Source organism: Colletotrichum destructivum, chromosome 2 (assembly GCF_034447905.1).
Source record: "Colletotrichum destructivum chromosome 2, complete sequence".
NCBI lineage: Eukaryota > Fungi > Ascomycota > Sordariomycetes > Glomerellales > Glomerellaceae > Colletotrichum > Colletotrichum destructivum.
In genome coordinates this window covers 976941-1004320 of record NC_085897.1, presented here as the reverse complement: position 1 = coordinate 1004320, position 27380 = coordinate 976941, and the positions used below count along the sequence as shown (strand labels likewise).

Genomic DNA, 27380 nt, shown 5'->3' with positions numbered 1-27380 from the left:
CACCCGCGTTCCTGTACCTGTTCTGTCCTTGTTCATCCGCCTATTCTTTCTATGATTCTTCCTCCTGTTCTTGTTCCTGCCGCAACGCAGCTGCCGTAAGACGTCTCAAGACGCCACCCAAGCAGAGTCATAGGGGACAATACAGTCAATGGCGGAGATGCCGGTGAAGGGCTGGGTGATCGGCTTCTCCAAATCTCCAAAGAAATGCTTATGTAACCCCTGTGGCTGATGATCAGGTCGGACTTGACCGGGGAGGCTGAGTGGATCAAAAGTGGCGGTGCAATCACCCGCTTGTGGCTCGTGCACCGGCGCAATCCTCAACTTTCCAGACGAACCGTTGCCCCTCCCCTTCTGGCGTTTCTGTTTCTGCCAGATCCACTCGCCAAGCTCCTCCCAGAAACGAGACCGACCGGCGTGCTGCGTGCTGCGTGCTGCTTGCATGGGCAAGGGAGCTCTGGCCCCCATAGTGCAGGTCATCATCATAGGACGGGTAGGGTCGTTGTCGATCGAGCCCCTCCAGGTGCGCGTATTGCGTGTTGCTTGCTGTTTGCGACACTGCACTGATCGTGCAGACAGACAACCGATCTGGTTGTTTCCTCTCCTCTTGACGACCCTGACGACGAACAACACCAAGAAATACCCGACGACCGACCGGCCTTCGCATCGGGCAGCAGCTCTGAGCTCCGGTCGAAGGAAAATCTGCCTCTGACTGGGCAGCCCCTCTCGATTACGCATCTCTGTGGCGCAACATGAGCCCGACAGGGTTTGCCGCTCGAACGAATCCGACAACGGAAAACAGTTGGAGACAAATGGTCGCTTTCTGTGGACCTTTGGTCGCACTGCCCGCGCCGCCCAGAGCTTCTGTCGCCATGACGTTGGGCGCGTGCTCCTACTAAGCCACCGTACCCATGTACTCCGTACCTTGCTGTACACTAATCGCAAATCTCTCTCGGCGGCCATCATCAGCCAGCCCGATGGGTTGTTGGGATTTTGCCTTTTGGTCCTGTGTGCAGCACGCACTGCAGCAGGTCGGGCGGCCCAAGAGCAGCTGACGAGACGGAAAGGATCACTTCCCCAGAAGTTAGAACGCGCAACCTTGCCTCACTGCCACGGCGACGGCCGGACTCGCCCTCTGTTTCTCTCTCTTTCTCTCTCTCCGGGCTCGCTCCTTTAAATAACCTAACCTGCCCAGTCCGTCCTCCAAGATTCCCGTCATCCGACTTTCCGTCCTTCTGCATCATCTCCGTCACCGTCAAATCTGCCCCGCAGCTGATTCTACTACTACCTATTCCAATAGCGAAGCACGACCTCCGCACACTAGTTACCAACACCAGTGAACAACACCAATACCCCGCCCTCCTCTGACGCAAGCTCCCGATTCTCCCGGCATCACACAGCCGACTGAACTCTGCGTGTCGCATTCGAGACATCAATGTCGTATCCAGGCCAGCACGGCTACGGCGCCCGTGAGTCGCATCCCGATGCTCTTCTCCATCTCCCAAAAAAGTGTATCTTCCGATGATGGGAACTGACACCGCCTAGAGCCGCATGGCCAAGGCTACGGCCAGCAATACCCTCCGCCTCCACAGGGCGGCTATGGCGGATCGCCCTATCCTCCCCAGCACGGCCAGTACCCTCCGCCCGCAGGCCCTCCCCCAGGCCAATACGGCGCGCCTCCGCCGCAACACGGCGGCTACTACCAGCAACCTCCACCCGGCCAATATCCTCCTCAAGGAGGCCACTATCCTCCTCCCGCCGGACCTCCGCCGGGTCAGTACCCGCCTCAGGGCGGCCAGTACGGCGCGCCTCCGCCGATCCCTCCGTCGCCCTACGGACACTCGCCCGCGCCTGGTGGCTACGGCGCACCGCCTCCCGGCCCCCCGCCCAGCCAGCAGTATGGCGCCCCGCCGCCCCAGCACTTTGGACCTCCGACGCCCGCGTCGCTTGGCTACGGCCCGCCCCAGATCATCCAATGGGATGGCTCACCCGACGCCGCCGCGGCGCGGGCTGCGATGAAGGGGTTTGGCACCGACGAAAAGGCACTGATCCGCTGCTTGGCGACCAAGGACCCTCTGCAGATCGATGCGATTAGGACCGCCTACCACCGAAACTTCAAGCGCGACCTCGAGCAGGATATCAAGAAGGAGACGAGCAGCTGGTTCCAAAAGGGCATGGTGTCGGTGGCGCGGGGTCCTCTCAGGTCGGACATCTACAACCTCTATGAGGCCATGGATGGTTTGGGCACAAAGGAGAGTGTTCTCAACGACGTTCTCCTCGGGCGGTCCAATGCCGATATGCAGGCCATCAAGAGCGCGTACCAGCAGACCTTCAAGAGGCGCCTCGAGGACGATGTCAAGGGCGACCTCAGCCTCAAGACGGAGAGACATTTCCTCATTGTGCTCGGCGCAAACAGGGCAGAGGACTCGGCGCCCGTCGTGCCGCAGCAGGTGGACTCGGATGTCATGGAGCTGTACAAGGCCACCGAGGGCAAGATCGGTACGGACGAGATGCTGGTCTGCAGCATCCTCAGCACGCGCAACGACAACCAGATCCGCGCCATCAACCAGGCGTACGAGCAGAAGTTCAGGAGGAAGCTGGACGATGTCATCAAAAAGGTGAGTTGACTCTGCCAGATATCCCACCGCAGAATACTAACACCGCGTGGAAGGAATTTTCTGGTCACATGGAAGACGCGCTGCTCTTCCAGCTCCGCCACGCCGTCGACAAGTACATGCACGCTGCGCAGCTCCTCGAAGACTCGATGGCCGGCCTCGGCACCAAGGACCACCTCCTCGTCGCGCGCGTTGTCCGGTACCACTGGGACCGGGAGTTCCTGGCCAACGTCAAGGGCGCATACCAGGCCAGGTACAAGCGCAGCCTGGCGGGCAGGATCAAGGGCGAGACGAGCGGGGATTACCAGAGGCTGATGCTCGCGTGCATCGGCGAGAACATATGAGTAGCAGCGGATATACATAGGCAGTGAAGGATTGGACATGATACCCCAGGTTGGGACGGAACTTCTCATGACGACGCCTCGGGGTCAACGGGTGGCGCGGGCTTGGACGGGAGGCTGTGGACGCCATGATGAATAGGTTGACTAACGTATCAGCACAAAGCAGTATGGTTATCAATAGTTATTCTTGTAATGATATTCAGAGAGTCTTGGTCTGGACCTGGCGCCCCTTCTCACGCAAGCGTGTCCTGGTGATGCGGTCCGAGCGCATGCGTTATTCATCTTACCTTAGTTCAATGAATAGCAAAGGCTGTTTCTTAAGGTTGCACGGGTACACAAATTCAAAATACCCAGTGACAGGGAAATGCAGTATTCAAGTGACACGCCCGGCACTAAGAGCCAGCCACTATAGTACTCTGTATGGTTTTTTATGTGACAATAGATGCATTGCCCATTATGTCGGCGGCCTTCGCCTGTTGCACAAGCAGCACCAGTCGTTGCATAAGCGTTCTGACTCGTCGATGCTCGACATATCAGGGTGCATCAATGAAGTTAAATACAAGGTTGTTTCGCAGCATGTGTCACCCCCTGTATGAGGCGACGGGGAATCATCACTCTGCACCGTCTTTGTCCGAATCTGACCCTCCAATTCTGGGATCGGTAGGTAGGGTTGAGGAGGTGGGGGGCCCCCTTCCCTTCATACTGTGGACCAATGAGATATCCCTAAACAGCAAGAGCGGGTCCATTTCTCTTGCTTTATTATACTTATAGCAGCACATAGCGCCTTCTCCACTTGAGATATAGCGCCACTGCCCTTTTAACTACCCTAATTTTAGCTATAGAAGAAGCCCCCCCCTCAGGCGGCCCTAATTATCCTCCCCCCTAATTATCTATTTTCTGCTACCCGCCACTCCAACTGCGTAACCCACTATAACGAAGCGCGCAGATCAGCGAAGTGGCAGCGAAGCTAGTTGCGATACTTTGGCCGTCGTGAAGAGACGCGTCAAACGCTCAAGTGCACGCGTCAAGCCTTGCAGAGTGAGTCGCCTGGCCCTTTGCGATTGCCAACCAGATACTAACGTCTTGCGCAGCTTGCACCCGCCCGTCCGCTTCCAGTTTGCAGACTTCCGCGCACCTTTCCAGCAGCAGTCACGTGGTCGACAAAACCGCCAGACTTGCACATCGCCATTGCCAACTTCACTTGCACTACTCCGGCAACGAGTCTCCCAGAAAGGAAAGGAAAGGAGAACGACTGGAGCCAGACGACCTTCTTTCCTTCCCGCAATGAACGGCAACGTCAGTGGATTCCGAGAAGTCGGCACCAGCTTCCGCTCGCCGCCGACGTTCCCCCATGCGCCGCGGCAGGGGCAGCCGCCCTTCGAGCCGAAGCAAACGCCGGTGCCGGTGCCGGTGCCTGGTTTTCGGCACACGGCTCCTCCGCTTGTCACGTCAGACGTGCCTCAAGCGACCACGCGGACACCTCCTCCTCCTCTTCCTACCAACGGCCAGGACCAGGACCAGGATACGAAGCTCTTCACGGACGATTATGCGAAGCTCTGCGCCGCCATCAAGGACTGCGACACGGAGGCCCTCCAGCGCGCCGTCCGTGACAACTATGAGAAATGCCTCGTGGGGTCCGAGTACCATTCAGCTTTCCTTGTGAGTAAATCATGGCTCATCATCTCACACCCACACCCCAGCCCTCCCGCCCACGTGAAGTTAAGCATCGCTGACACCCTATCAGATGAACGTCGCCATGCATGGCGCTGACACCAAGATCATCCAGAGAAACCTTCGAGCCTTTGGCTCGAAAATCATCTCGGCGGGAAAGCACGAGTTAATCGATTGGATGAGTCAAGCTGAATTGGACGAGGTCGCTGATAAGATCATCGCCAAGGCCAGCAACACTTTCCTCGACAAGGCCCTCGTGGTTCGCCTGCGCACCATCGAGGCTCGCCGACTTGTCAACACCCTTGCGCGGGCGGAGCGGCTGGGCTACAACGCTGACGACATTGTCGAGAACGAACATGTCATCCCGTCTCTGCAGGGCAACCCTTCTCTGCAACAGCAGCAACATCATCAGCAACTGCAGCAACAACAGGTCTCCACCCAGCCTCGAATGTCGATGCAGTACGCCGCTCCGTCGCCTGGACATGCTGACCCGTCCAGCATGAGGTGCCAGAAATGCCAGCATGTGTTCTCGGAGCAGGCCGCTTTCGGTTATGTACGTTTCTCCTATTTCACGAACCCGCCTCAACATAAGCATCAAACTAATGGCGCTGCAGCACATCAGGAAACAGATATGCACAAAGCCGGCGGCAGCCTCTGGCTCCGGTGGAGACAGATACGTCTGCCCTCACTGCGTACAAAAGCTCGGAAGCTTGACTAGCCTGCAGTACCACATGCTGAACAAGGTGTGCGGCGACTTTGGTGAGGTCCGCAGGGGGCAGATCTTGGCTACCCAAAAGCAGTCAAACATGATCCAGCCGACGGGCAGCCTCAACCCTCCCACCAAACGACCGGCGCCGGACATGAACCCGACCTATATATCCTCCAGCAGCAGCAGCCCGGCGCCGCAACACTTCTCGGTTGCCCCAGCCGCGACGCCGACACAGACGCAGACACCCCGCGCGGCCCCGCCGAGCACGCAGACGCCCGGCAGTTCGCAAGACAAGCCTCTCGGCATGCCAGATGCCAAGGACATGACTCATCTGACGACTCAGCAAATCGAATCGTTGCGAGAGGAGCTCCGGGTGGCCGAGGAGACGTTCAAGCTCAAGATCCTCGACACCAACAGACTGGGTGGAGACTCGGCCGAGGTCCAGAAGAAGCTGACGAGCCTGAAGAACTCGTACGCCTGCAAGCAGAGCACGATCCGCAAGAGGTACGGAATCAGGCTGCGGAATAGACGCGGGCGTGAGGAGATGGAACACGAACGCGTCAGGTTAGGCATCCACAACGGCCTTACTCCCAGGACGGACCGGGAGAATACGGACACACCGAGCAGGGACGTCCACGCGGCCAAGCGGGCTCGCATCAACGACAACGGCGAGGCGACCACGACGACACAGGCCTCACGGCAAGGCACGCCGATTGAGACGGTTGGCGTGACGGAGATGGGCAACGGCCTTTCGGGGTCCAGCGCGACGGCGGCGATGGAGGATCCAACGTTACGGCTGTCGCAGGCAGCCCCCCGCGCATCGCAGGGGGAGCACAGCCGGCCGTCGTCGTCATACCAGCAGGGTAACTACCGCATCGAGGTCCACGTGCCGAGCCCGTCCAAGGGGCCGAACACGAACCTGGACCCGAACGCGAACCCCGCGGCGGCATCCAACGGCACGCCGGGCGGCAAGAAGACGACGACGCCGTCGGGAACGCCGTCGGGCAAGACGATCACGGCCGAGCAGTTGCTGCTGCAGCTGCGCGGGACCTCGGGCGCCGCGGAAGACGAAGTGGATAGCTCGTCGGACGAGTCGAGCACCGACGAAGGGGAATGAAGAAGCCATCGGACGGTCGTGGGTCTTTCCTTGATGCGGGACAGTGGCATCCACGGTTCGGGGGATGTTCTTAATGGTGGCAGATGCATTGCACGACCGCGCATTCTCTTCATCCCACGCTGCTTGTGGAATTTGGCAATACTTGCAGATGGCTGCTGCCAGATACCCATTGAGCCATTTCATCGTCTCTTTCCTATTCTTGTTCTTCCGTCTTTAGCCTTCTTCACCTGGGACGGCGGGCGTCGATGCATCAGAGGGCGGGACAAAACAGTTGTCTTCTTCACTTTTTTCCATGGGTTTCATTTCTTCGCGTTCAGTTTGGGACAGGGCGAAAAAGGGTCTATGCGGATGTCTTCAACCTTTTACTTCATTCCAATTTGGCATTTGAGACTGGGGGTACGCACGCCCTAGCGGACAAGGATTTCTCATCATGGTGGCACAATGGCGGTCTTGTTGGCGTTTATTTTATGGGTTTTTGGAAGGAGTTCATAGCACGTCAAGGGGGGAAATCGAAGTATAGATACCTAGGGGCTTTATCAAACCTGAGCTTCTTTTCCTGCGCTGCGCGGTGGTTTTGGTTGCACGGGTGTGTGGTGAGCGAGGGGAGATGCTATGCGTGATGTTCCAGCAGCCTGCTGAATGGTAGTGATGAAGCTGATGAGGCTGATGATGCCCGATGATGCCCGATGGTTCCATTGTCCGAGGCCCCGAGGGCAAAAGGGGGGGAGCGGGACGGGTATTCGGCGTCATATGTAAGTGAGCCAATGCATTTGAGAAGCAAGAGGTGATGACAGCCAATAAGGACAGGCACCACGGACGGTTGTGGACGAGCGGGATTCCACACGAAGTAAAGGCATGCGGTGATGACCATACGGGCTTAGTTCGCGGTTCCTGGCGTCCCCTTTGGACCGAGGCGTCGTACAGTCGTTGGTGATCGGACGGCACTTGTGAAAGGAGAAAAGGGGAGGACTGGCGGACGGACGGACGGACTGGAGGGAGGAGCGTGGATCAGTTAGATTTGGATCCTGGATTTGGATTTATGATTTCCATCGTGGCAGGTGAGTTCAGACGCGGTCCGCCGGCGTGGCGTCTGCGAAATGACAGAGGCGCATTGGGGAGGACGGGTGACGGGCGCTTTGGGCGATGGGGAGGGACGGCACAAAAAAAAAAAAGTAAAGAAAAAAAAAGGAGGCTTGGCTTGGATTGGATTAGGGTAGGGGAGAGAGAATGTTGTTATTTTCATCTTTCTCGTTTTTTTATTTCTAATTCATTTTTTAGGCGTCGAGGCGGCAGTTAATGTGAAACGTGAGGGAACGGGGGTCACTGAATGGTGGTGGCGCCATGGCGATGCAGGATATCGTTCGGTTTGCTTTGATGAGCGAGCTGGGTGTGGCGGCCGTCTCTGGGGGGAATGGATTGGTGGATTGATTGGTGGATTTGGAGGGTTTGGTGAAGCGTTGAAACACCTTTTCTTCTTTACTCTTTCGCTCGTTCACTCACTCACCCACCCATCAGGTAGATAGACACATGTATGCAGGTACGGACAGGCAGACACTGTAACGGATGGTTTGTGCCCAGTTCGGTTTGCAGTTGGTCACTCACTTCCTCACAGACTCACTCACCCAGCCAGTCACTACAACACACTCATTCAGACCTCAGACCAAGCACTCTCTCAATCTAGCAATCAATCACCGCCCACTCTCATCCATTCACCCATTCACCCATTCACTCACTCACTCACACAAGGCACTGATGGAATGGAGTGACAGTTGACAAGGGGGAGTCTTGTCGTCCTGTGGCACAGAGACCACTGACTGGCTCACGACGCGACGTGCAAACCAGAGGCGCATATCCAATGAAGTGCCGGCCCGGTCTAGCGTCTTTCTCCCCCAAGATACTTCCGACCGAACCCAGGCCCAGCCAGACAAACAGACCTCTCTCTCTCTCTTTCTCTCTCTCTCTCTCTGCATATGAAATGGCACCCCCCTGGGGCGTCACCGAGGCGCTGCCGTCGTCTGATGCTGAGACTTTGGTGGGCGGGCCCCACGGAGCTCTCTCTCTAGCTTTCCCGGTGCATGTAAGTAGGTCTCTGTGGGAAGAGCAACCGCCCCCCCGGAGACGAGACGCCCATCTCGTCTGTTCCTTGGTTGATCGTCGGGTCGCTACCGGGTGGTTCTCGGTGGAGATGAGGGAAGGGGGGAGGGAGGAGAGGTTAGAGTGGTTGTTTGTTTCAATTGTGTTAGCAAGTATGGTTTTGTTTCTTACTGTGCGGCCCTTTTAAATAAGTCCCGGATGTTTCTTGTTTTCCATGTCTTTTGTCCCTTTTTTCTTGTTTTCTCTCCTCGCGTCTGTCTCTCGCTGGCTGTCTCTGATTTGCAATCGCGTGAGAATCAAGCCCTTTCCTCCATTTTTTGTTCCGTCTCTCGTTCGTGGTGTTATACAACCACCAGTCGCGGCATCTAGCCAGCCTGCGCTCCATACCCACAAGCATCGAAACAGAAGCTCACTGGGCCTCTGGAACGGCCTTTCTCTCGAACGCTGGTACGTCGGGCAAGGAACTTGGCGGCAGCATACGACCATTCCAACTGTGTTACCATAAATCTCCTGCGTCAGCAGATACAGAGCCAGCCTCTCCTCCTGTCTGTCTGCCTGCCAGTCTTTGAACACGAAAGGCGCTGGTGCAGTTGGCCATATCAACCACCGGACAACCCCTGTAAACCCCACTGCCCGAACTCGAACACGACCTGGAATATCTAGGACCACCAGGAAATTCTGTCTGTACAACGGGGGCACCAGAAACGGCCTGAAAGACGTCCCAAGACGTCCAAGGACGAAAGACGAAATACGATAGACGAGGAAGCCAAGGGGTCCCACCCCACACACCCTCCGACAGGCGCACTCGGACCCGCGAACGGTCACGGCGTCGAAACGTCCGAAGCAAGCAGCAACACAGATTCATGCGTGAGGGAAGGGGAAGGGGAAAACTATCCCGTACAGAACGAAGCGAAGCAAAGCAAAAGCCCACCGAGAATTCGCAGCCACAACAGAGTGGGAGGGAGGGGTCACGCAGCCAGCGATAAGCATACTCAACCCTCAACCACACACCCAGCCCCGCGCTCCTCCTCGGCAGCGGATCCGAAACATCAGACCGGCGTGGTGAAGCGCAGACGACAGGCCGACTGTCAGAGAGGAGAGACGGGACGAGGGGACGGCGGGCTGTCATTTGACCGGCGCCGTCTGTTGGGTTTTCGCGGGTGCAGCAAGCGTCGTGCATCCGGTGGGAAGAAGGGGGGTCCGGGTGTCGTTCGGCCACCGAAGGGGGGAGTGTTTGCAATCGATCAATCTGGGGTTTCTTTTGTGTGCTGGTATTTAATCATTGTCCTATCCCTTCCCACCCCTGCTATTTGCTCTGTTGGGGCTCCTTTTGGAGGGGAACAATCGCGAAGCATACTCGGCAAACCGACCAAGACGACGAAGGAACACGGAAGACGTTGACGGCGACCGACGACCAACGACAAAGACGGCAGTGTCTTTCGGGGCGTCGCAATATATCTCTCTTCTCCGTCCAGGCGAGGGAAGAGGGGAGAGAGAGAGAGAGAGAGAGACAAAGAGCAGAGTTGCAATCTTGAATCGGAGAGGTGGTGGAGAGCCGGGCGACCCCTGGAGGGAAATTGCGCGGCGTCTGTGAGAGTGAGAGTGCGAGTGAGAGTAAGTGTGAAGGTGAGTGAGTGAGTGAGTGAGTGAGTGAGGGTAAGAGTGAAGAAGAGTGGAGAGGGTTAAGTCAAGGGCGCGAAGAGGAAAAGCGTCAGAAACCGAGTGAGATGAGCGTGTGGGGCGCGTTGAGAGGAGGCGAGGGCCGCGGTGGGGGACGTGCAGGGGCAGCAGCGGCGACGGCAACGACGGGGGTGGGGCCAACCACTACAACGGGCCTGCAATTAGCACCAGGAGGCCCTATGGGTCTGGGGGGGACCGAGCCAGCAGCAGCGGGACCAGTGGTAGCAGGACCAGCAGCGGGACCTGGCACGAACAGGACGGCAGCGACCAACCGTTCAGGACAAGGACAGGGGGGGGCACCAGGGCCAAGAACAGGGTCGGGATCAGGGTCAGGACCCATTGGCCGACGGACGAGCAGCCTCAAGACGACGGGCAGCCCTCAAAAGAAGTTGACGCCGCCGCCGCAGCTGCACGAGAGGAGCCTCCTCCTGCACGAGGGACCGCCAGCGTCCGTCTCTGTCTCTGTCTCTGTCAGTCGGCCACGAAACCCGGATCATCATCATCATCATCACCACCAGCAACATCACCGCCAGCCCGAGGCACCGCAGCCGCCGCATCGCTCGCAGTCGCTGTCCATCCAGGAGCAGCAACAGCAGCAGCAGCAACAACAGCAGCAGCAACCGACGCCGCCCACACAACGGCTGCAGATATATCTAAGAGGAGGCACCGCCGAAAGAACAAACGCCCAGGGTCAGAAACAGGGCCACGCGCCGCAATTCCAGCCCGTCCAGCCGTACCAGTTCCAGGTGCCAGGACGAGAGCCAGGAGGTCTAGGAGGAGGAGGAGGACGACAAGGAGGAGGAGAACTGCCATCCGCCACGCGCAGTCGCGACACCATCGCCAACTACAACCGCAAGCACCGCGAGACGCACGGCTCGACGAGCACGCTGCACAACCCGAACCACTGGCCCGACACGTTCCGCAGCCCGCGCGGCGGACTCGGCATCGAGCACAACACCGACAGCAACAAGAACAGCAAGAACAACACCCCGGAGACGCCGTTGACGCCGCCGGATCACGAGGCAGAAGCCGGACGGCCAAAGACGCGTCCCGACGGGAGTGAGTTGGGGAAAGAGTAAGTCTTGTTTTTTTGTTTCTCTACTACTTGCCTTGTTTTTATCTTTTCATTTGATGAAATGGACGTGATGTGATGTTCTGCGAGGGGAGATGGACGAGCCGAGATGGACGACGACGCACGATGCACGATGCACGATGCACGATACACGACGGAGTAAATGCAATGGAAGAGCAACACGAAGAAATGGAAAGCCAGTACTACCAGGAAGGAGCGCAACACTGGCAACCCGATCGCTCCTTTACATCTCATCTCGAACGAGAGCGAACCAAAGATCAACACCACCACCACCATCACCACCAGTCCCCCCAATTCTCCTTCTCCGCCAACCTTGAACGACACTCGAAACGACAAGCACGGAAACTCAAGCTTAGGCTTAGGCTCAGGCTCAGGCTCAGGCTCCAAAAGTCAATCGCCATCCTGCCTGTTCTTCTGCGGCCCAGCGCCCGTGGCAGTGAGGCGATTCAAAGCTTCACCTCTAGCCTGCTCTGCTCTGCTGTGCTCTTCATTCCCTCCAACGTAAACGCAAACACCAAAACACACAAGCCACGCAACAATGTCGGCCGCTACCTCGTCGTCGCACATGCTCCTCGTCCACCGCGACTTCTCCCGCAACCTCGATAGCCTCTCTGCCTCCTTCTCCTGGCACCTTGACTCGCTGCAAGAAGCCCTCACTGACTTTCCTCGTTCCCACAGCAGCAGCAACCTCGACGATCTCGACACTCTCGCCCCCCCGCGCAACTACCGCAGCCACCGCGACGCCTCGGGCTACTGGCGCCCTGCTTCCTCCATCTACTCGGACTGCAACGACAACTACACCTCCCCTGTCTCCCCCAAATTCGCCAACGTGGCTGCCCCCGACGTCTACTCCTCCGCTGTTGCGGACATCTCCCCCCCGAGCTCTCCTGACATGGACGCTCACGGGAATCGGTAAGTCAATGCACTCCAAAAGCAACGAATGAAAACAAAACAAAACAAAACAAAAAAGGGGGGGAGAAAAAAGAAAAAAGAAAAAAAAAAGAAGAAAAACAAACACCGCCGTCTCTTGTCTCGCATGCCACGCGGTGTGGCCTTGGCTGTCTTCGGATACGTGCCCCGTCCCGTTCAACGACCGCTAACCACCATGTGTCTCTCATTCAGGACCCCGACGTCCCACGACGGCAATGTCTCGCCCATTGATGACACCCCGGATGTGTCGCAGATCGACATCAACGCCGAGCAGGGGCAGCAGCAGCAGCAACCAACCCCTTCGCCCCAGCAAAAGACAAATATCCCCATGATGCGCCGCGAACGTCGCAAGAACCAAGAGGCCGCTACCCATCCCCTCCGGGAGACCAAATCCCAGCAGCGTCTGCGCATCCAGCGCGAGACCAAGTGGGACGACTTGACGGGCGAACCCACGTCCCACGACACGGGCCGTGCGGGTCAGGTCAGACCACAAGAATACGCCCAGGAGTTCGGTGCGAACCAACCCTTCGGGAAGTCCCCGGCCGCCCTGAGAGCCATGCAGAACGCACCACAGGCCCAGCAGACGTTTGGTGACCGACTGCGGAGGTTGAGGCCCAGCGCCGGAAAGCAGCAGGAGAAGCAGCAGGAGAAGCATCAGCAGCAGCAGCAGCAGCAACAGCATCAAAATCCTCCCGAGTCTGCCACCGCGGCTGTTGACGCCCTCGACGAACGCCCGCCCTGGCGCGGTGCAAGCGGGCGCACGCCCATTGTCAACCCCGTCCGTGACACCAAGCCCGCAACGCCTCTCAACATCCTTCCCAAGAGCACGAGACGCGCCGCCGTTGGCCCTCGGCTGCCCATCGCCGGCGTCAACTCGCCGCTGTCCCCTGTTAGTCCCTCGAATTCTGAAACGTCACCGCGCTCGAGGACGCCCACCATCAGGACTGTCATCAACGCTCCCCGCCAGCTGACTGCTTCGCCCTCCCCCTCGTCCACGCTCACAGTCACTCGAACCCCTCCGCCCGCACAGTCGGCCTATCCCAGTCCCCCCAACTCGGGCGCTGGTGTCCAGTCGCCTCCCCTACATGCGACGCCCGAGGCCACCGCCCCCGTTACCAATGTCGCGACCCGACAGCGTCCACCCCTGCCGGGTCTGGGCCTGCCCGCTTCCCCTAATGCGCATCTCGGCCAAGACAGAGCCATCCGGAGAAAGCCTCCTCCTGCCAACAACGACACAACCATCACCACCACCACCACCAACAATCACAGCAGCAGCAGCAGCAGCAGCAGAAACACACACGCCCTGCACGCACCGAAACCGTCGTACTCGTCGAGCGTTTATTCTGACCTGACGATCCAAGCACCGAGCATTCGCGAAAAGTCGCCTGCAGTCTTCACTCAACCTGCAGCCGTCACCACTCAACCCGCAACTAGTCGTCCTGCAGCTACTCGACCTGCAGCTGCTCAACCTGCATCCACTCAACCTGCAGCTGCTCAATCCAACGAGCCTTGGGCTCAGCCTCCCTCGAGATTTAGCGACACGACCTACGCCGCCTCGTCCCCGGATACACCCCGCGCGTCCGCTGACACGAACCGGCCCCCCGTGCCGACCCTGCCGACGCCCCCCCACCAGGCAGACGGTGTCATGAACCGCAAGCGCCCGCCTGTCCTCAAGTCCACGAGCCCATCCATCAACCCCGACGAGCCCTTTGTCATCTCCATGTCGTCCCCCTATATGTCGGGCGCCTTCACCGAAGACACTTCGCCGCCCGCCGCTCGCACTCAGCTGCCCAGCCAGAAGCAGCCGTTGCTGCCACGCACCAGTTCCGCCAGCCTCTTCAGCAACTCGAGCCGTCCCGACTCGCTCTGGTCCACTAGCAAAGCCCTGCCGCCGCCGCCGACCGAGCTATCCATGGTCAACGACCGCGTCGGGTACCTCAACGCCCGCCTCGAGTCGTTGGGCAACCGCCGCATCAACATCAACCAGGCCATCAAGCAGATGACGGAACTGATGCCCACCGACAGCATCCTCGCCAGCGAGGCCGTCCTCCGCAAACGCGAGGCCGAGAAGCGCAAGGTCGAGGCCCTCAAGCTCGAGCTTTCCGAGGTCCAGCGCGAGGAGTACGAGATCGGCCTCAAGCTGCACAGGGCCTACAAGAGGATGGACCGCAACGCCGAGTACGAGCCAACGACGCTGTGGGTGAGGAGGGTCACTGGCTAATCCTGGCCCCGTTATGAGGGGTTCTTGTTGCTTTGTGCGAGGCATCTTCAAAGCCCTATTTACGACGGGCGATCAAAACGGATAGGCTTCGGTGTGGCTTGGGGTTGCGGACAGAGGCGGAAGCGTTTCAGACGAGTTTGCGCCGTTGAAAGTGGACATGGATGCGAAGCACGGAGTTTATGGGCTTTGAACCGACTTGGCTCCTTGTCGATTTTACCTAGTTTTGTTTTAAAGGGGGAGCGGACGGCGGAATGGGGTGGTGGGGAATACCTCTGTGCGCGAGGTTTTTGTGTTATCATTCCTGTTTTTGATACCTATTTTTTCTGTGAAAGACGTGTAGAACAGAACTCTAGAAATCTTTGATTCCCTCCTCCCAGATCGACGACGGTCCCTTGGCGGCCCATGTTCTGAAACAGCGACGAGTTAGGACGACAAGTCTGGATGCACATGATAAGGAAGTGGGCACAGAGTCCTCCGTCCTGCTGGTAGCCGTGATTGTCAGTACTGATAAGAGAGAGTGTTGCAGACGAGGGCGACCGTCTACAAGTCATCAGACGAGGTATTTTCTGTCGCTGTATGGAAGAAGTATTGTATCGATGGCCACGCCAAGTCTGGAAACATCTCGTATGCAGCAATACTAGGCGCGTTTGTTCTTGTCCAACTGCTTCTCTGCCAAGACAGCGCGTGGTCAAGAAGAGAGACAGCAGGAGTTGGCTTGCATGTTGCCCTGACATGTTTCGTTGATTTTGACGTGTATAATCATCGATGAATGCTGAGACCCAGACATCGTTGTCGGTGTTGTCGTCTTTGTTGTCTCACCTTTTGGGAACAGAAAGAGTGAAGACGGGAGATATATTTGTGGCGATGTTTTGAAGAGGAGGGAGGTGAGGGCGCGTTGTAAAGGACTTTGAAGTTGGACGAAGGATACGACGCTGCGATCATTCTGTGGAAACACGAGCGTAGGCAGGACAACTTGGAGGTCACCATGTCTGAGGTTCCATGGCAACGTCCTTCATTTCTGTACTGTCAGTGTAAGTCATCCTTCATTCCATCCTGATATATAGTCACCAGCCCGTTCATGAATTGGGTTCCAGCACTCTGTCCCCGTGACATTTCTTCATAAGACGTCTCCCTTATGAAAGGTTATAGATCGATTGGGCTCTACTCGTCACGTTCCCACTTGAACTGTCAAGATGAACTCGAAGCCACCAAGTTAAACCAATCGACAAACAGTTGCCCACTCGACATCTCTGAGAACTCGACAGACACAAATACCCCGCGTGCCACTCAAGGACCATCACAAAGTCGCTCATCAAGCCGCCTCCTCTCTCAGGCGAACCTTCATCCTCATGTCGTGCCGCGGCCTGGCCTCCATCCCGACCATCTGGAACGCCAGGTCGCCGACCTTCTGATCCAGGTCCATGTACTCCACCCTCCGCGTCGTGCCCTCGACGACGGTCTCGAAGTCGAACCACCGCGCCGTCAGGACCAGCATGATGCGCAGCTCGTCCATGGCCAGGTCCTGCGCAATGCACGCCCGGGGCCCGCGCTCGAACGGCCGCCACGCGAATCGGTGGCGCGTCTCCTCCCCCTCTCCACCGGCCCCGTCTCCCTTGCCCTCGCCCTCCCCTTCCCCCTTGCCGGCCTCTTCGTCCAGGAACCGGTCCGGCCGGAAGCTGCCGGCGTCGGGGCCCCAGACCTTGGGGTCCATGTGCGTCGCGTGCGCGCAGGGGACGACCATGAGGTCAGAGACGGGCCAGCGGCGGCCGGCCCAGTCGAGGTGAGTGACCCCGGGGGGCGCCTGGCGAATGGTGAAGCCGATGGGGAAGAAGCGGAGGGTCTCCTTGAGGACGGCGTTTGTATAGGACATGGCGTTCGTCCTGGTGGGATCCGCGGCGAGGAGTTCGGCCGTGGCGGAGAGGTCCGGGGGGAAGTGCGCGTCGTGCTCGGCGCGGACGCGGGTGAGGACGTCTGGGTAGAGGGAGAGGAGCATTGTGGCCCAGGTGAAGGTGTCTGTGGTGGTTCCGTGGCCGCCGAGGAGGAGGGCTTTGAGGCTGGGGGAGGGTGTTAGTGATGAGCGGTGGGTGTCTGTATACACACATATATATGCGTATATGTATTTACATATCAATCTGTATATGTGGATGTATGGTGATGTTATGTACTCACTTGGTCACGGCCGTGTCGATGAACTCGTCGTCTAGCGTCGCCCCCTGCCCGCTCTGGATCCGGTCGAGCACGATGCGGTCGAGGACGCTCTTGGCCTGCCGCCTGGACGGCAGCTCCTTCTCGTCCTGCAGCACGCGCAGCCTCTCCCTCATCTCGCCGGCGAGGGTCTCCCGCACGCGGGTCCTTAGCGCCCGCAGGCTCTTCTCGGCCGCACGCCGCTTCCAGGGGTTCCGCGTGCCGATGAAGGTCGTGGCCGGGTTGATGGAGGCGCGCAGGTCCTCGAGCAGGGGCGAGCCGGACCTCTGCGCCTCGAGGGAGACGCCGAAGACGATCTTGCCGATGACGTCGAAGACGGTCTTGGCCGACTCCTCCTCCATGCTGAAGGGCTCCGCGGCGGCGGCGAGGCGGCGCAGCCGGTCGTGGAAGACGAGGACCTGCTCGGCGATCATGCCGGCCATGGGCTTCACGTGGGAGGGGGAGAAGCCGGAGCCGACCATGCGGTGGTTGTAGCGCCAGCGGTCGCCGTTGGAGGCGGCGATGCTGCCGGGCCCCGTGAAGGGGCGGAGGAAGCGCTCGATGGTCGGGTGTTTCGGGTAGTAAGGGGTCGTGGCGAGGACGAGGCGGGCGGCGTCCGGGTCCGTGATGACGACCTGGGACTCGACAAAGGGCCACATGTCGACGTAGAAGATGCCCGGCAGGTCGTACTTGCGGGCCATGAGGGTGTAGACGTGCTGCGGGTGGGTGAAGGGCGGGAGGGTGGCGGCGAGCTCCTCCCAGATGGTCGTGTGGCCCCAGATCCAGGAGTGTTTCGGCGGTTGGGGCTGTTTGAAGGGTGGTTTGGTCAGTGTCTGGTGGTGTCACTGGACTGTTGTCTTTCCTTGAAAGAGCCATCCTGGAGGTAGAGGGGGGGGGGGGGGGGGGGGGGGGGAAGGGGGATATTTCTTCTGTCTTACCAGGCCTCTGAACCGGGTCCGCATGTAAACGACCTTAAAGATACCGTAGACGGCTGTGGCGAGAGCCACGGTGGCCGCGACGAGCCAGTTTGATACGCCAAACATGGTGAACGACGGAGTTTGCTCCAGAGACGACGGAGAAGAAAGGGGAAGCAGGGGAGGAGGTTTCCTCTGACCAGCCAAGAATATACAAGAATAAGAAGAAAAGGAAAGGGGGAAAGAAGAAGAAGAGTAGGGAGAAGAAGCAGTAGAAGCAGACGAAGAAACCCCCAGCTTGGTGAAGTGATGACGAGGGGGCCGTTAGGGTTTACCAGTTACCTGACCTATGGCCCATTATCCCGAATGTGACATCGGCGCAAAGACGCAGGGAAGATAAAAAAATTGCCTCCTTTTCTCTGTCCGGCTCTATCTTTCTCCCCCCCCCCCCCCCCCCCCCCCCCATTTCTCTTACACATAGTAGGTTTCTGGCCAGGGTGGTGTGTGGCTCTCTAACGGCAGGCCATTGATATGCGGTTACCCTCCCGACGGCGCTACTGGGCAGGGGATGTAAGACGGCTACGGGGTCGGAGGGGATCAGATTAGATGATCTGATAAGATGAAGGCAGATCAACGGTCCCGGATTGGACGAGGTTGATGTGGGTGGGAGGCCGTAGGGGGGTTGCCGTTCGATGAGTGACTAACACCCTGCAGGACGCCCGCGTCGAAGCTTGTTACGAAGAGGGTAGTCAGCAGCGCTAGCGGCCCCCCCTCTCATCATCGGTCCTGTTGTCTCTCTCACCATCTGCCCGAGTAATGAGGGTTCTCTCTGCCTGCCTGTGAAGGCTGTGAAGCCCCGACCATGCGGGCGAGCACTCAGGGGGTTTTCTCGCGGTGAGGGCGGTCGTTCTTTAACGGCCCGGTCCGATCACCGGCACTCGACACAGGGGCAAGCCGCAATAGCGGATGACGAAACTGAGTCGGCAACATGATTTTTCCCGGACGTGCCTGTCCCCGTGGACTAGAGACCCGGCCTATCACGCTCGACATGCGGAGAAGAGAGAGGCGGGATGTGGGCGGAAACCCGCCAGGCAGCTCCGATGAGACGTGCGCATTCCACGAGGATCGACGGCGAGCCGGGAAGAAAAAACTCGTGGAGAGACTGTTACAGTTTAGTTTGGAAGGAGGAAGGAGACCACACTCCCTCCATCGATCTATCCAGTATGCGAAGAACACGGGCCGAGCTTGGGGATGAGTAGCTTGTCTTTCACAGGGACAAAAGGAGGAAAACTTCTCAAGGGATAGGAACAAACACCGAGGCTCGGTCGAAGAGGGCTTCGGGATGATAATGACATGGCATTTCTCTCGCCTCGGATGGGTAGTCGTTGCGATGTGGCCGGTTACTAAGCGGCTCGGGTGGCTGTAGTTGCGAGTGGACGTGTGTGTGTCGGTCACATCACATAGCTAGGCACATAGAACACAGGTGTAGGTTCCAGCTCTTGCGTCTTGGCTTCTTTTACAGGCGAGTTCGTCACATCACATCCACCTACCTACATACATATACGACTCCTTGGCAGTCCTAACTCGGGAAAGGAATAGTCAACAGGGCAGCAGCCATCGGAGGTAGTCCTTCAGCGCCGAGCCGCCGAGAAGCGAGCGTGGCCAAGCATTTGTGGGTAAACAACAGGGTTGGCCGGCAGGAGACAAGCCTTTTTTTCCCCCCACCCTTGACATTGGTCGCCAATGTGTCATGCTTGCAGCTTACTTCAACACCCGGCTGAGGCTAAGTGTTTGTTATATGCTTGGACTCAGCCGCCATGTCTGCCATTTTCCACCGTTCTACCAGTAATCGTTGAAGGGCTAGGGTTTCTTCACAACTAAAGGGAGCGGAAAGAGGGTACACGGCAGCGAAGAGACAAAAATGGGAGCCAGTACGAGAAGGACGAATGGCAGAACATGCCGAAACCAAACCCCAAACTGTAGGGGGGGTAAAGACGGGAGATCGCTGTTTGAGCAAGCAAATATTCCTTCTTTGTGTCGTGCACATGCCATAACATAACACAGCCACATAACAGTAGAAAGGCATTCCGTTTCGTGGCTCAGTTCATCAAATGAGATGGCGTCAACTTGGCTACTACACCATATCGGGTGGTGTGGGAACTCGCGATGTATCAAGGGTTGTGTGGTGGAGTAATCCGTAACAATGCTAAATTAGGCCTGTCTCTCTCCACCAGGTCTCTGCAAGTATGGTGCAAATGTTTAAAAAAGACATGGCTGCTAGAAAATAACAGTAAAACACAAGAAGGATATGTGTTCCTTGGTATCATAGAGTAAGTCTAAAAGAGGGAGATAGGAGAGAGCTGGTTGCAGAGTACTACTAACATGCCACTCGGCTACACAGAACTCTCTCTACCAACACAGAAGTTATCCAAAAAGAAATACAGTCCAACACCCAACCGATTTCGGATGCCATTCCGGCGCAGTGTGACCCCATACACGTGTTAGCGTATCGTTCCCTGTGCTGGCTCTCAATGGCCAAGAGTTGAAATCCTTCTTAACAGCCTCACGAGCAAAAGATTAATGACAAGAACGAGATTCGAACTCGCGCGTGTTTCCACACCAGCAGGACAGATCGGAACCTGAAGCTGGCGCCTTAGACCGCTCGGCCATCTTGCCACTCGTATATGCGGAAGTGCGGATCGGGGATCCGCTGTGGAATGCTGCCGAGCCGGGCGGCCTCATGAGACGGAGGCGGCCGGGAGGAACACATCACGAAAGCGCGGGGCAAGTAGTGCGCAACTAAAAGGTGGTATTCATGGCTCGACAGAAATTCAAAACTAGCACTCAGTGTGGTATCAACCCTGCCATGCACCTGTATTCAAGACGCATTATCCATCGACCGTGCCCTGCTCTGGCGCTGTGGTATTATATCGGCACCGTGCTGACGACTTTCTCTACGCCGTCTTCTTGCCGGCGGCGACCTGTCTTCCCTGCGACGTGTAGCGGACGTACGCGTAGCCGCCAGCGGCAATGACGCCGATGATGACAAAGTTGCCTGTCGGAGGGTTGCGCGTCAGCCATGGTACTCACCCAGTAATTTACAACGAGATTCGGGTAACGAAAGAAGGACTTACTCAGGACAAACTTGCCCAGGCCGCCGACGACGTCGATGGCGCCGGCGAAAACGTCCGACACGAGGTTGACGATGCCGGTGAAGAAGCCGATGATGGCGTTGAAGAAGGTCTGCAGGACGTGGTAGAAGGCGTTGAAGATGGACGAGAGGAGCTCGTAGAAGCTGTTGAAGAGGTCCTGGAGGGCGTTGGTCACGGCCATGGTTGCGGTGTTGCGGTGTTGTGATGTGTAGTGTGAGTAAAGGTTGGTGATGCTGCTGCTGCTGCTGTTGAGGTGGATGGAGTAGAATTGGCAGAAGGTGAAGAGCTATGGTTTTGAGATGAGAGCTTCAACAAGAGTACGAGCTAGCTGTAAGATCCGGCCGGGCTCTTCTTCACTTTATGGTGTGCACGTGGACCATCAACGTCCAGGTGACGCGATGCGTCCGAGACCTGGCTAAGCCCAAGCGGCAGGGAGAGACAAGACGGGATAGGACGCCATCCACATCCAGATCCAGACCCAGATCCAGACCTCTCAGATATGTCACTCGTGACGTATGAAAATGTGACGTCACCAGCTACACACACACACACACACACACACACACACCCAGAAGCCGCCGGGGTACAGCGCCAAGGGTACGTTGATGGGGTGCTATGTTACCAGTATTGATGGTTGCCAGCGCCCGGCTGATTGGATCGTTTCTGCGGAAAGGATGGGCGAACCCTTTCCTGCTGTGAGAGCTAATGAGGGAAGATGGGTGTGTGTGTGTCGCCTAGCCTTGTGGTTTGTGTGTGGCACACCCGTCATTCTGCCTGTCATTCTACTGTCAAGCCACGTTTCTCCTTTGTGATGCTCATGCCCCCCCCGAGAGGCTCCAACGGGAGAGCATAGACATGGGAGATGTGACCAGTGTTGTGTATCCTTTGATGAGGCACGTATGAGAGAATCATGATGGGATAATTAAATGAAGCACGTCCGTAACAGGAAATAGATGGTCTTCCCAACCCTGGGTGTGGCGGCGGCTGTCAGCTTTCAGGTACCAGCGCAAAGGAGAAACTCCTCCGGCCGGCCACAAAGCTTTTGTAGCAAACAAAATTGCAACCTTTCATTATTATTGGAGAGCCTCGTCTGATGCATTTTCTTCTTTTTATCCTTGCCCCTTTCGTTGTCAAGCCCCCATCTTTTAGATAACCATCGCCACTTGGCCGTATAGGGACCATTTGAACAGCAAAACAGTAAACCGCAAACGGGCCCATGTTTGTTTTCATCTTCAAACAAAGGTAGTCACCGTTTCTTGCAAGCCTTGTTTCTTGAGATCTTTTGATAAATTGTTTCGGGGGGCCCGAGAGCGACTCTCGCCTGCCATTCATTGACTCGCCCGGGATGCCGGCGTGTCAAAAGAACTTGCCATTACTTGGCGCCGCAGCAGTCTGCCAACCCTCTGGTGGCACTCGTTTTCGGCTTCAACAATGAATTGGGTGAGTGAACTTTGAGTAGACAGTCCAAGTATCCTTCGCCGGACAACCGCGTCTGAGCGACCATCCCACGACCGGGAGGTGACCTCGTTGATTCACGAGAGTAGGCGTCGAGCATGTCTCGCGGGTCCACGTGGAGTTTCGAGTGTGAACCTGATAGTTCTTTTCGTCGACCTTGATCTCTTCCTAGATGCAAGTTGGCCGCTTCTGTCGCTCGCCATTCAAAGTCGGGACAGGTTGGCGCACGCAAGGGGGAAAGGGGCCAAAAGCAGTGTTTGCCGTCTTCTTCTGAGGGCTGCAGGGAGCAGTGTCATGCCTTCGGGCCCTGAGTTCTTGGTAACTATTGATCGATTTGATGGGGCCTCACCATGACATGTCTGGTAGATAGAGTAGACGAAATCTGGGTTCCAGGAGTTCTGGCAGTTCGTGGAGTTCACGAAGCTGTTTGTCTTAAAGAGCCTTCGTCAGCTCTTGACCAGTAATCACACTCTAGAGCACACAAAGCTGACCTACCATGCGGCTGATGTAGGCCCTCTTCGGAGCTAACCAATAGTTGTTATCATTATTTTACTTATCCCTACGCCCAACAGTGGCTCGCGGCTTCCCCAAATGACTTGCTCTCATTCGATACGTGAAGGTCAGGACTCACACCAAACGTCGACAAAACGCAACTGGTGCCCAGACCAGTCAGGTCGCGGTGGTCTTGGACACACCCTGAGTCGATAACACAACCTCAAGACCATGCCAACAGCCGTTGTCGTCTGTCTACGCCACAGGTAACAGAGGATATCCGAAGGGCGGCTGTCCCGACACGCCCAAGAGCGCGTCCCAGTGAGGCCGGAAGACGCTGTCGCCGTGATGCGTCTCCAGCCAGAGGAAGCCCCGGGCATGGCCGAGGGCGTCGCCCCAACACGTCAACTGCTTGGCGACGGCAACGTCTCTGGCGACCCCCGTGAGACATTCGTAGTGTCCCGTGCCGTTCGCCGCCGCCATGCCTATGGTCAGGAGCCAGACGCCCAGATCGTCGTACACGTGCGGCGTCGACGCGAGCCGCTCAAAGTCGGCCACGAACCGCCCGAGGATCGTGTTGAAGATGACGGCGTGCGAGTAGTACGTCGGCCCCTGAATGAGGAACATGTAGAGTATGATGGCGTATCGCAGGCACTCCGGGCCCGGTGGGCAGGGGGGAGAGCCTTTCTCGTCCGGGGTGGACAGCAGCAGTCGATGGATGACGAAACAGGCCAGGTCGTGGAGCCGAGTCGGCGCCAGAGGCACTCCTCGGTTCGTCCGCCGCGAGATGCTGCGCAGACGCGCCAGGACGTTTCTCACTTCGTAGTCGGTCTCGAGGTTGTCCAACCCGGTCAGCTCCTCATGCGAGACGGCCGGGTCGGACTGCCACTCGGGCGGAGGGGGTACGCCGTCGCCGATGCCGGTGTCGTCTTGCGTGTCGAACTGAGGCCGGCCTGTGACGATCATCGACACCCTTGTGTCTGTGAGTAGAGTTCGTCGTCGAAGGATCTCTCAGGACGGGGGGGGGGGGGGGGGGGGGGGGGAGGGGGTATCGTGACTCACCAGCTCACCATCCTCGCAGTCAACGGGCTGGTCTGCTTCACCGCGTTGATGCCGCCTCTCATGTCGACCAGCTTCTTGACACCGTCGACGTGCATATCGCTGACAGCAGTGTTTCCCTTGCCGAACTAGTCACGGGGGGGAAAGGGGCCGTCTCCGTTAGTGATGGGTTGCGCGGCGTACGGAGAGGAGGGGGGAAAGAGGGGGCAGAATGCACGGCGGCTCGCGGCCTCGAAATCTCACCTCGATCGCTGCCAACGTGATGACGGAGTTCATGGTCCCGTCCTGTATGGCGAGCGACGTGTCTTGGACTTTCCGCCTGAGCAAGGCCACCGAGTCGGCCATGAGGATCTCGGAGGACTGGAAGCCCTTCTGGGCCAGCAGCTCCTCGTCGAGGCACGCCGTCTGCAGGGAGACGTGGAACAGGGCCGGGTCGCCGAGGGCCAGCGGCCACCAGGAGACGAGGAAGGGGTTCGACGTTGCGCTGAGGTCCAGAGGGTAGTACTCGAAGGCGATCTTGTGGAGAACTGCATGGGTTAGAACTTTAGTGAGCGAGGGCCGCCACATGCCCACCTTTAGGCTTTTTTTATTTATTTATTTCATAAGGACCGAGAGGCTTGTGCATACAGCTATGGATCAGACGCTGGACCTGTTCCCGGGGGAGTCTGGTCTGCGGGTAAGAGTCAAAGGGGTCGAGAGAGGCGAAGCGGTAGTTGGTCAGGGCGCCGGATCCGTCCAGGGGCGGCCCGGACGACCGCCGGGACGACGGAGACGGCGGCGACGGGGACGCGGACTCGGACGTGGACGTGGACGTGGACGTGCCGGCCCCCAGCGCCGTCGAGGGCCCGGAAGCAGCAGCCGCCGCCGGCCCGGCCGTCAGGGGTTCGTTGGCGTAGACGCACAGGACTCTCCGCTTGACGCAGCGGGAGCAGCGCGGCGTGCGGAGGTCGCAGCTGTGTTTGGATTTTGCACAGGCGGCACACGACCGACGGAGGGTTTGGCGCATGGCGGTGGGAAGGGGGAAGAGGAGAGGAATGAGATGACTTGGGTTGACATGGAACTCTGGCGGGGAGGGGGGGTGTGGTCTGGTAAGAGATTGGAACCATCAAAAAAAGGAGAGAAGTCGAAAGATGAGATTCGAGAGTGATACGATGGAAGGGGGGTGGATGAGTCTGTGGTGTGTGTGTGTGTTCCAAAGCCCGGGACCGCATCTCCCTCTCCGCGTATTCCGCATAGGCGATTCTCGATTCTCTGTGGTGTCCTGACCGGAATAGGACTAGTCGCCGCAGTCCCCCATCGTGCGAGTCTCTGCGTCTCTCCGGGGGGTGTGTCCCTTGTCAGCCAGTCCCGCAGAGCCCTCCCTGGTCAACTCTCCTCTCTCTGGAGTCTCTGCGGATGACAAACGAGAGTTGTTTGCCCAAAGAGGTTTAGTCTCCGCAGCTCGCCGAGATGCCAAGGCCTCACAGGGCTGGCTTTCTGCCCATGGTTATGAACGAACCATATGTCAGAGAAGTTGGTGTGTGCAAGTAGATATTATTAGGGGTCCCATCATAATGAGCCCCCTTGAAGTTGGGTATCATGCAAGTCATAAGTGGGAAAAAATGAGCAGCCACGAGCGCGTGTAGGACGATTAGCGAGTCTTGGGGTTGTGATTCACGACCGAGGTAGAAGCTTATCCGGTCCCCAATCCAAAGCTGTGAATGCTACTGTACCTGGCTGACACTCTCTTCACCAACCATGTACCTCAAAACGAAAAGGGTCCACCGCTGGTCCGGCATTCCAGATCCCGGTCATGGGTCCCTGTGTCTAGGCCCTACACCCAAAGTTTGAGGAATACCTCGCACGATGGGCGAAGCGGCCCCTGAGCTGCGTAACCGTCTTCCATAAGTAGGTGATGATATCGACGGTCGAGGCTGCACCAGATACAGAAGCTGAAACCGACTGAACGTCCCCAGGTCCGTCGTCCTCGCGTAGGACCGCGACATCGTCCACAGGGTCTTCAAGGCGCCCGCCTACGCCGTGTCGTGCATCGTGACCATCGCCAAGGGCATCTCCGGGGACTGCATCTCCCAGGACGCCGTCAAGAAGATTGCTGACGACTTCTACCTCGTCCCCGCCACCCTCAAGCTTGTTGACGTGGCGCTGTCCATGTACGTCCCCTACACCAAGGTCTGGCGGGGGGAGGGGGAGGGGGGGAGCGCGTGGCCGACGCTGTGCAAGCCGAGTTCGCCAAGTGCGCCGCCGCGTGCAAGACTAACATGGCCAAGGGCGCCGTGCCCAACTACATCGTCGACCACTGGGTGCTTCACATGATGGAGTCGCTGACCTATACCAACGCCGTCGCCAAGGAGCTCCTGCGGCTGCGGCCGCCCGTCATCTTCGTTCCCTAACCTCGCGACCAAGAAGTTCCCCGCCACGCCGGACTACACGGTGCCCAGGGGGTCCATGATGATCCCGTCGTGCTACCGTTGTGTGGGTGCATGACTACCTGGACGTCCAGGATGAGTTCCAGCTGAGCTTCACAAGTCGTCTCCAGGTGTGCCAGCCATGTCGACAGCGGTATCGGGATGAGTTCTTTGATTAGTGAGCGTAGATGGTTCCTCGCGAAGGGCTGGGGGCATCATAATAACGTTGCACACAACAACAAAAGCAACTCATTAACAATCGACCAAGGCAAAGACAGTCTAAACACACGTTCGAAACACGGCCCACAACCCTTTTTGACGCTGGGTCAATACCTTGAGCACCTACAACAGTCTCGCGATCTCTTCGAGAACCTCTTGCTCCTCTTTGGTTGAGCGCCAGTACTCCTCGTCGTCCTCAGTGGAAGGGTGCGGAGACGACCTCGGAAGCGGAGGAAGCGGTCGCTCAACGTAATCCAGAGCGCTGTTCACAACGTTCGCTTCTGCAGTGGCGAGGAGAACGGGGTTTCCGCGCACGCGACTCAGGCACTGGTTACACCGTCGCAGACTTCGTGAGCGCTGAAACGGCGTAGAATCCAGCGGGTGCACTGTACAAGGGAGATCGTCGCCGTAATCGTGAGCGGAACTCTGCCGTGAGGGTTCCGAGGCGGGTGTCATTGCCTGGGAGTTCCTCGTCGTAGGGTTCCGTGCCTGAAGAGCCGCTGAATCTCTCGTGTCAAATTCTGTTGCGGGAGAGGTCAGTGGTCTCGGGGAATCAAGCGCGACTGACCTGCGTCTTTCTAGGAAATGCTCAGTGCTCCGCGCCGGGTTAAGATCAGTTTGGTTGTTCATAAAAAGAGGGGAGCCGGTTGACGACGACGAGTCCGTGTTCCCGGCAGTCCAAATATCCACGCGGTGGACTGAGAGTCGCCTGGAGAACATTCCCAGTCGACGACGGCGGCGGACTTCCTCCGGGTCTAGCGGCGATGATGCTTCCGGCTCGCGGGGGACACGTTCGCGCGGCATTGTGACGGCGTGGCTTGATGCTATCAACTTCTGGCGGTTGTGTTTTTTCTTGTTTTCTGTAACCGGAGACCGTCAGGTTCTGGGCGCATGTCTGGCTATAACATGTAGTCGAGACACCCGGCTGAGATCAACTGGGATTGTATTTGAACACGAAAGTCTGGACAGCCCTTGAAGTTCTGTCGTTGTGAATAAACAGCGAGCTGCATCGGTTTGCATGAATCACCGAGA

General features: G+C 57.8%; 9 protein-coding genes across 9 annotated transcripts; 4 read left to right on the top strand and 5 right to left on the bottom strand.

Annotated features, from left to right (window-relative positions):
• Positions 1–900: 900 nt before the first annotated feature.
• Positions 901–3267, top strand: CDEST_02501 (Putative annexin). Its single transcript, XM_062918660.1, has 3 exons — positions 901–1466; positions 1543–2615; positions 2669–3267. Exons 1-3 carry the CDS (start codon positions 1433–1435, stop codon positions 2954–2956), a joined length of 1395 nt encoding a protein of 464 aa, XP_062774711.1. The 5' UTR covers positions 901–1432; the 3' UTR covers positions 2957–3267.
• A 515-nt stretch (positions 3268–3782) lies between these two features.
• On the top strand, positions 3783–7008 carry CDEST_02500 (uncharacterized protein). Its single transcript, XM_062918659.1, has 4 exons — positions 3783–3991; positions 4045–4612; positions 4698–5177; positions 5239–7008. Exons 2-4 carry the CDS (start codon positions 4238–4240, stop codon positions 6448–6450), a joined length of 2067 nt encoding a protein of 688 aa, XP_062774710.1. The 5' UTR covers positions 3783–3991; positions 4045–4237; the 3' UTR covers positions 6451–7008.
• Positions 7009–8990: 1982 nt separating this feature from the next.
• On the bottom strand, positions 8991–10195 carry CDEST_02499 (uncharacterized protein). The gene has a single exon (XM_062918658.1). It carries the CDS (start codon positions 9722–9724, stop codon positions 9041–9043), a length of 684 nt encoding a protein of 227 aa, XP_062774709.1. The 5' UTR covers positions 9725–10195; the 3' UTR covers positions 8991–9040.
• A 208-nt stretch (positions 10196–10403) lies between these two features.
• Positions 10404–14713, top strand: CDEST_02498 (uncharacterized protein; the record flags this gene model as incomplete). The annotated part of the gene is made up of 3 exons (XM_062918657.1): positions 10404–11299; positions 11996–12229; positions 12440–14713. 3 exons carry the CDS (start codon positions 10404–10406, stop codon positions 14466–14468), a joined length of 3159 nt encoding a protein of 1052 aa, XP_062774708.1. The 3' UTR covers positions 14469–14713.
• Positions 14714–15780: 1067 nt separating this feature from the next.
• On the bottom strand, positions 15781–17695 carry CDEST_02497 (Putative cytochrome P450; the record flags this gene model as incomplete). Its single annotated transcript, XM_062918656.1, has 3 exons — positions 15781–16522; positions 16638–17458; positions 17591–17695. 3 exons carry the CDS (start codon positions 17693–17695, stop codon positions 15781–15783), a joined length of 1668 nt encoding a protein of 555 aa, XP_062774707.1.
• Positions 17696–20339: 2644 nt separating this feature from the next.
• Positions 20340–21029, bottom strand: CDEST_02496 (uncharacterized protein). Its single transcript, XM_062918655.1, has 2 exons — positions 20701–21029; positions 20340–20621 (listed from the first exon to the last, which is right to left on the bottom strand). Exons 1-2 carry the CDS (start codon positions 20897–20899, stop codon positions 20521–20523), a joined length of 300 nt encoding a protein of 99 aa, XP_062774706.1. The 5' UTR covers positions 20900–21029; the 3' UTR covers positions 20340–20520.
• Positions 21030–21803: 774 nt separating this feature from the next.
• Positions 21804–24893, bottom strand: CDEST_02495 (Putative zn(2)Cys(6) fungal-type DNA-binding domain, fungal transcription factor). Its single transcript, XM_062918654.1, has 4 exons — positions 24352–24893; positions 23968–24251; positions 23728–23852; positions 21804–23638 (listed from the first exon to the last, which is right to left on the bottom strand). Exons 1-4 carry the CDS (start codon positions 24728–24730, stop codon positions 22921–22923), a joined length of 1506 nt encoding a protein of 501 aa, XP_062774705.1. The 5' UTR covers positions 24731–24893; the 3' UTR covers positions 21804–22920.
• A 568-nt stretch (positions 24894–25461) lies between these two features.
• Positions 25462–26114, top strand: CDEST_02494 (Putative cytochrome P450 superfamily; the record flags this gene model as incomplete). Its single annotated transcript, XM_062918653.1, has 3 exons — positions 25462–25482; positions 25699–25893; positions 25992–26114. 3 exons carry the CDS (start codon positions 25462–25464, stop codon positions 26112–26114), a joined length of 339 nt encoding a protein of 112 aa, XP_062774704.1.
• Positions 26115–26471: 357 nt separating this feature from the next.
• On the bottom strand, positions 26472–27152 carry CDEST_02493 (uncharacterized protein; the record flags this gene model as incomplete). Its single annotated transcript, XM_062918652.1, has 1 exon — positions 26472–27152. The coding sequence occupies one exon, from the start codon at positions 27150–27152 to the stop codon at positions 26472–26474; it is 681 nt and encodes a 226-aa protein (XP_062774703.1).
• Positions 27153–27380: the final 228 nt, after the last annotated feature.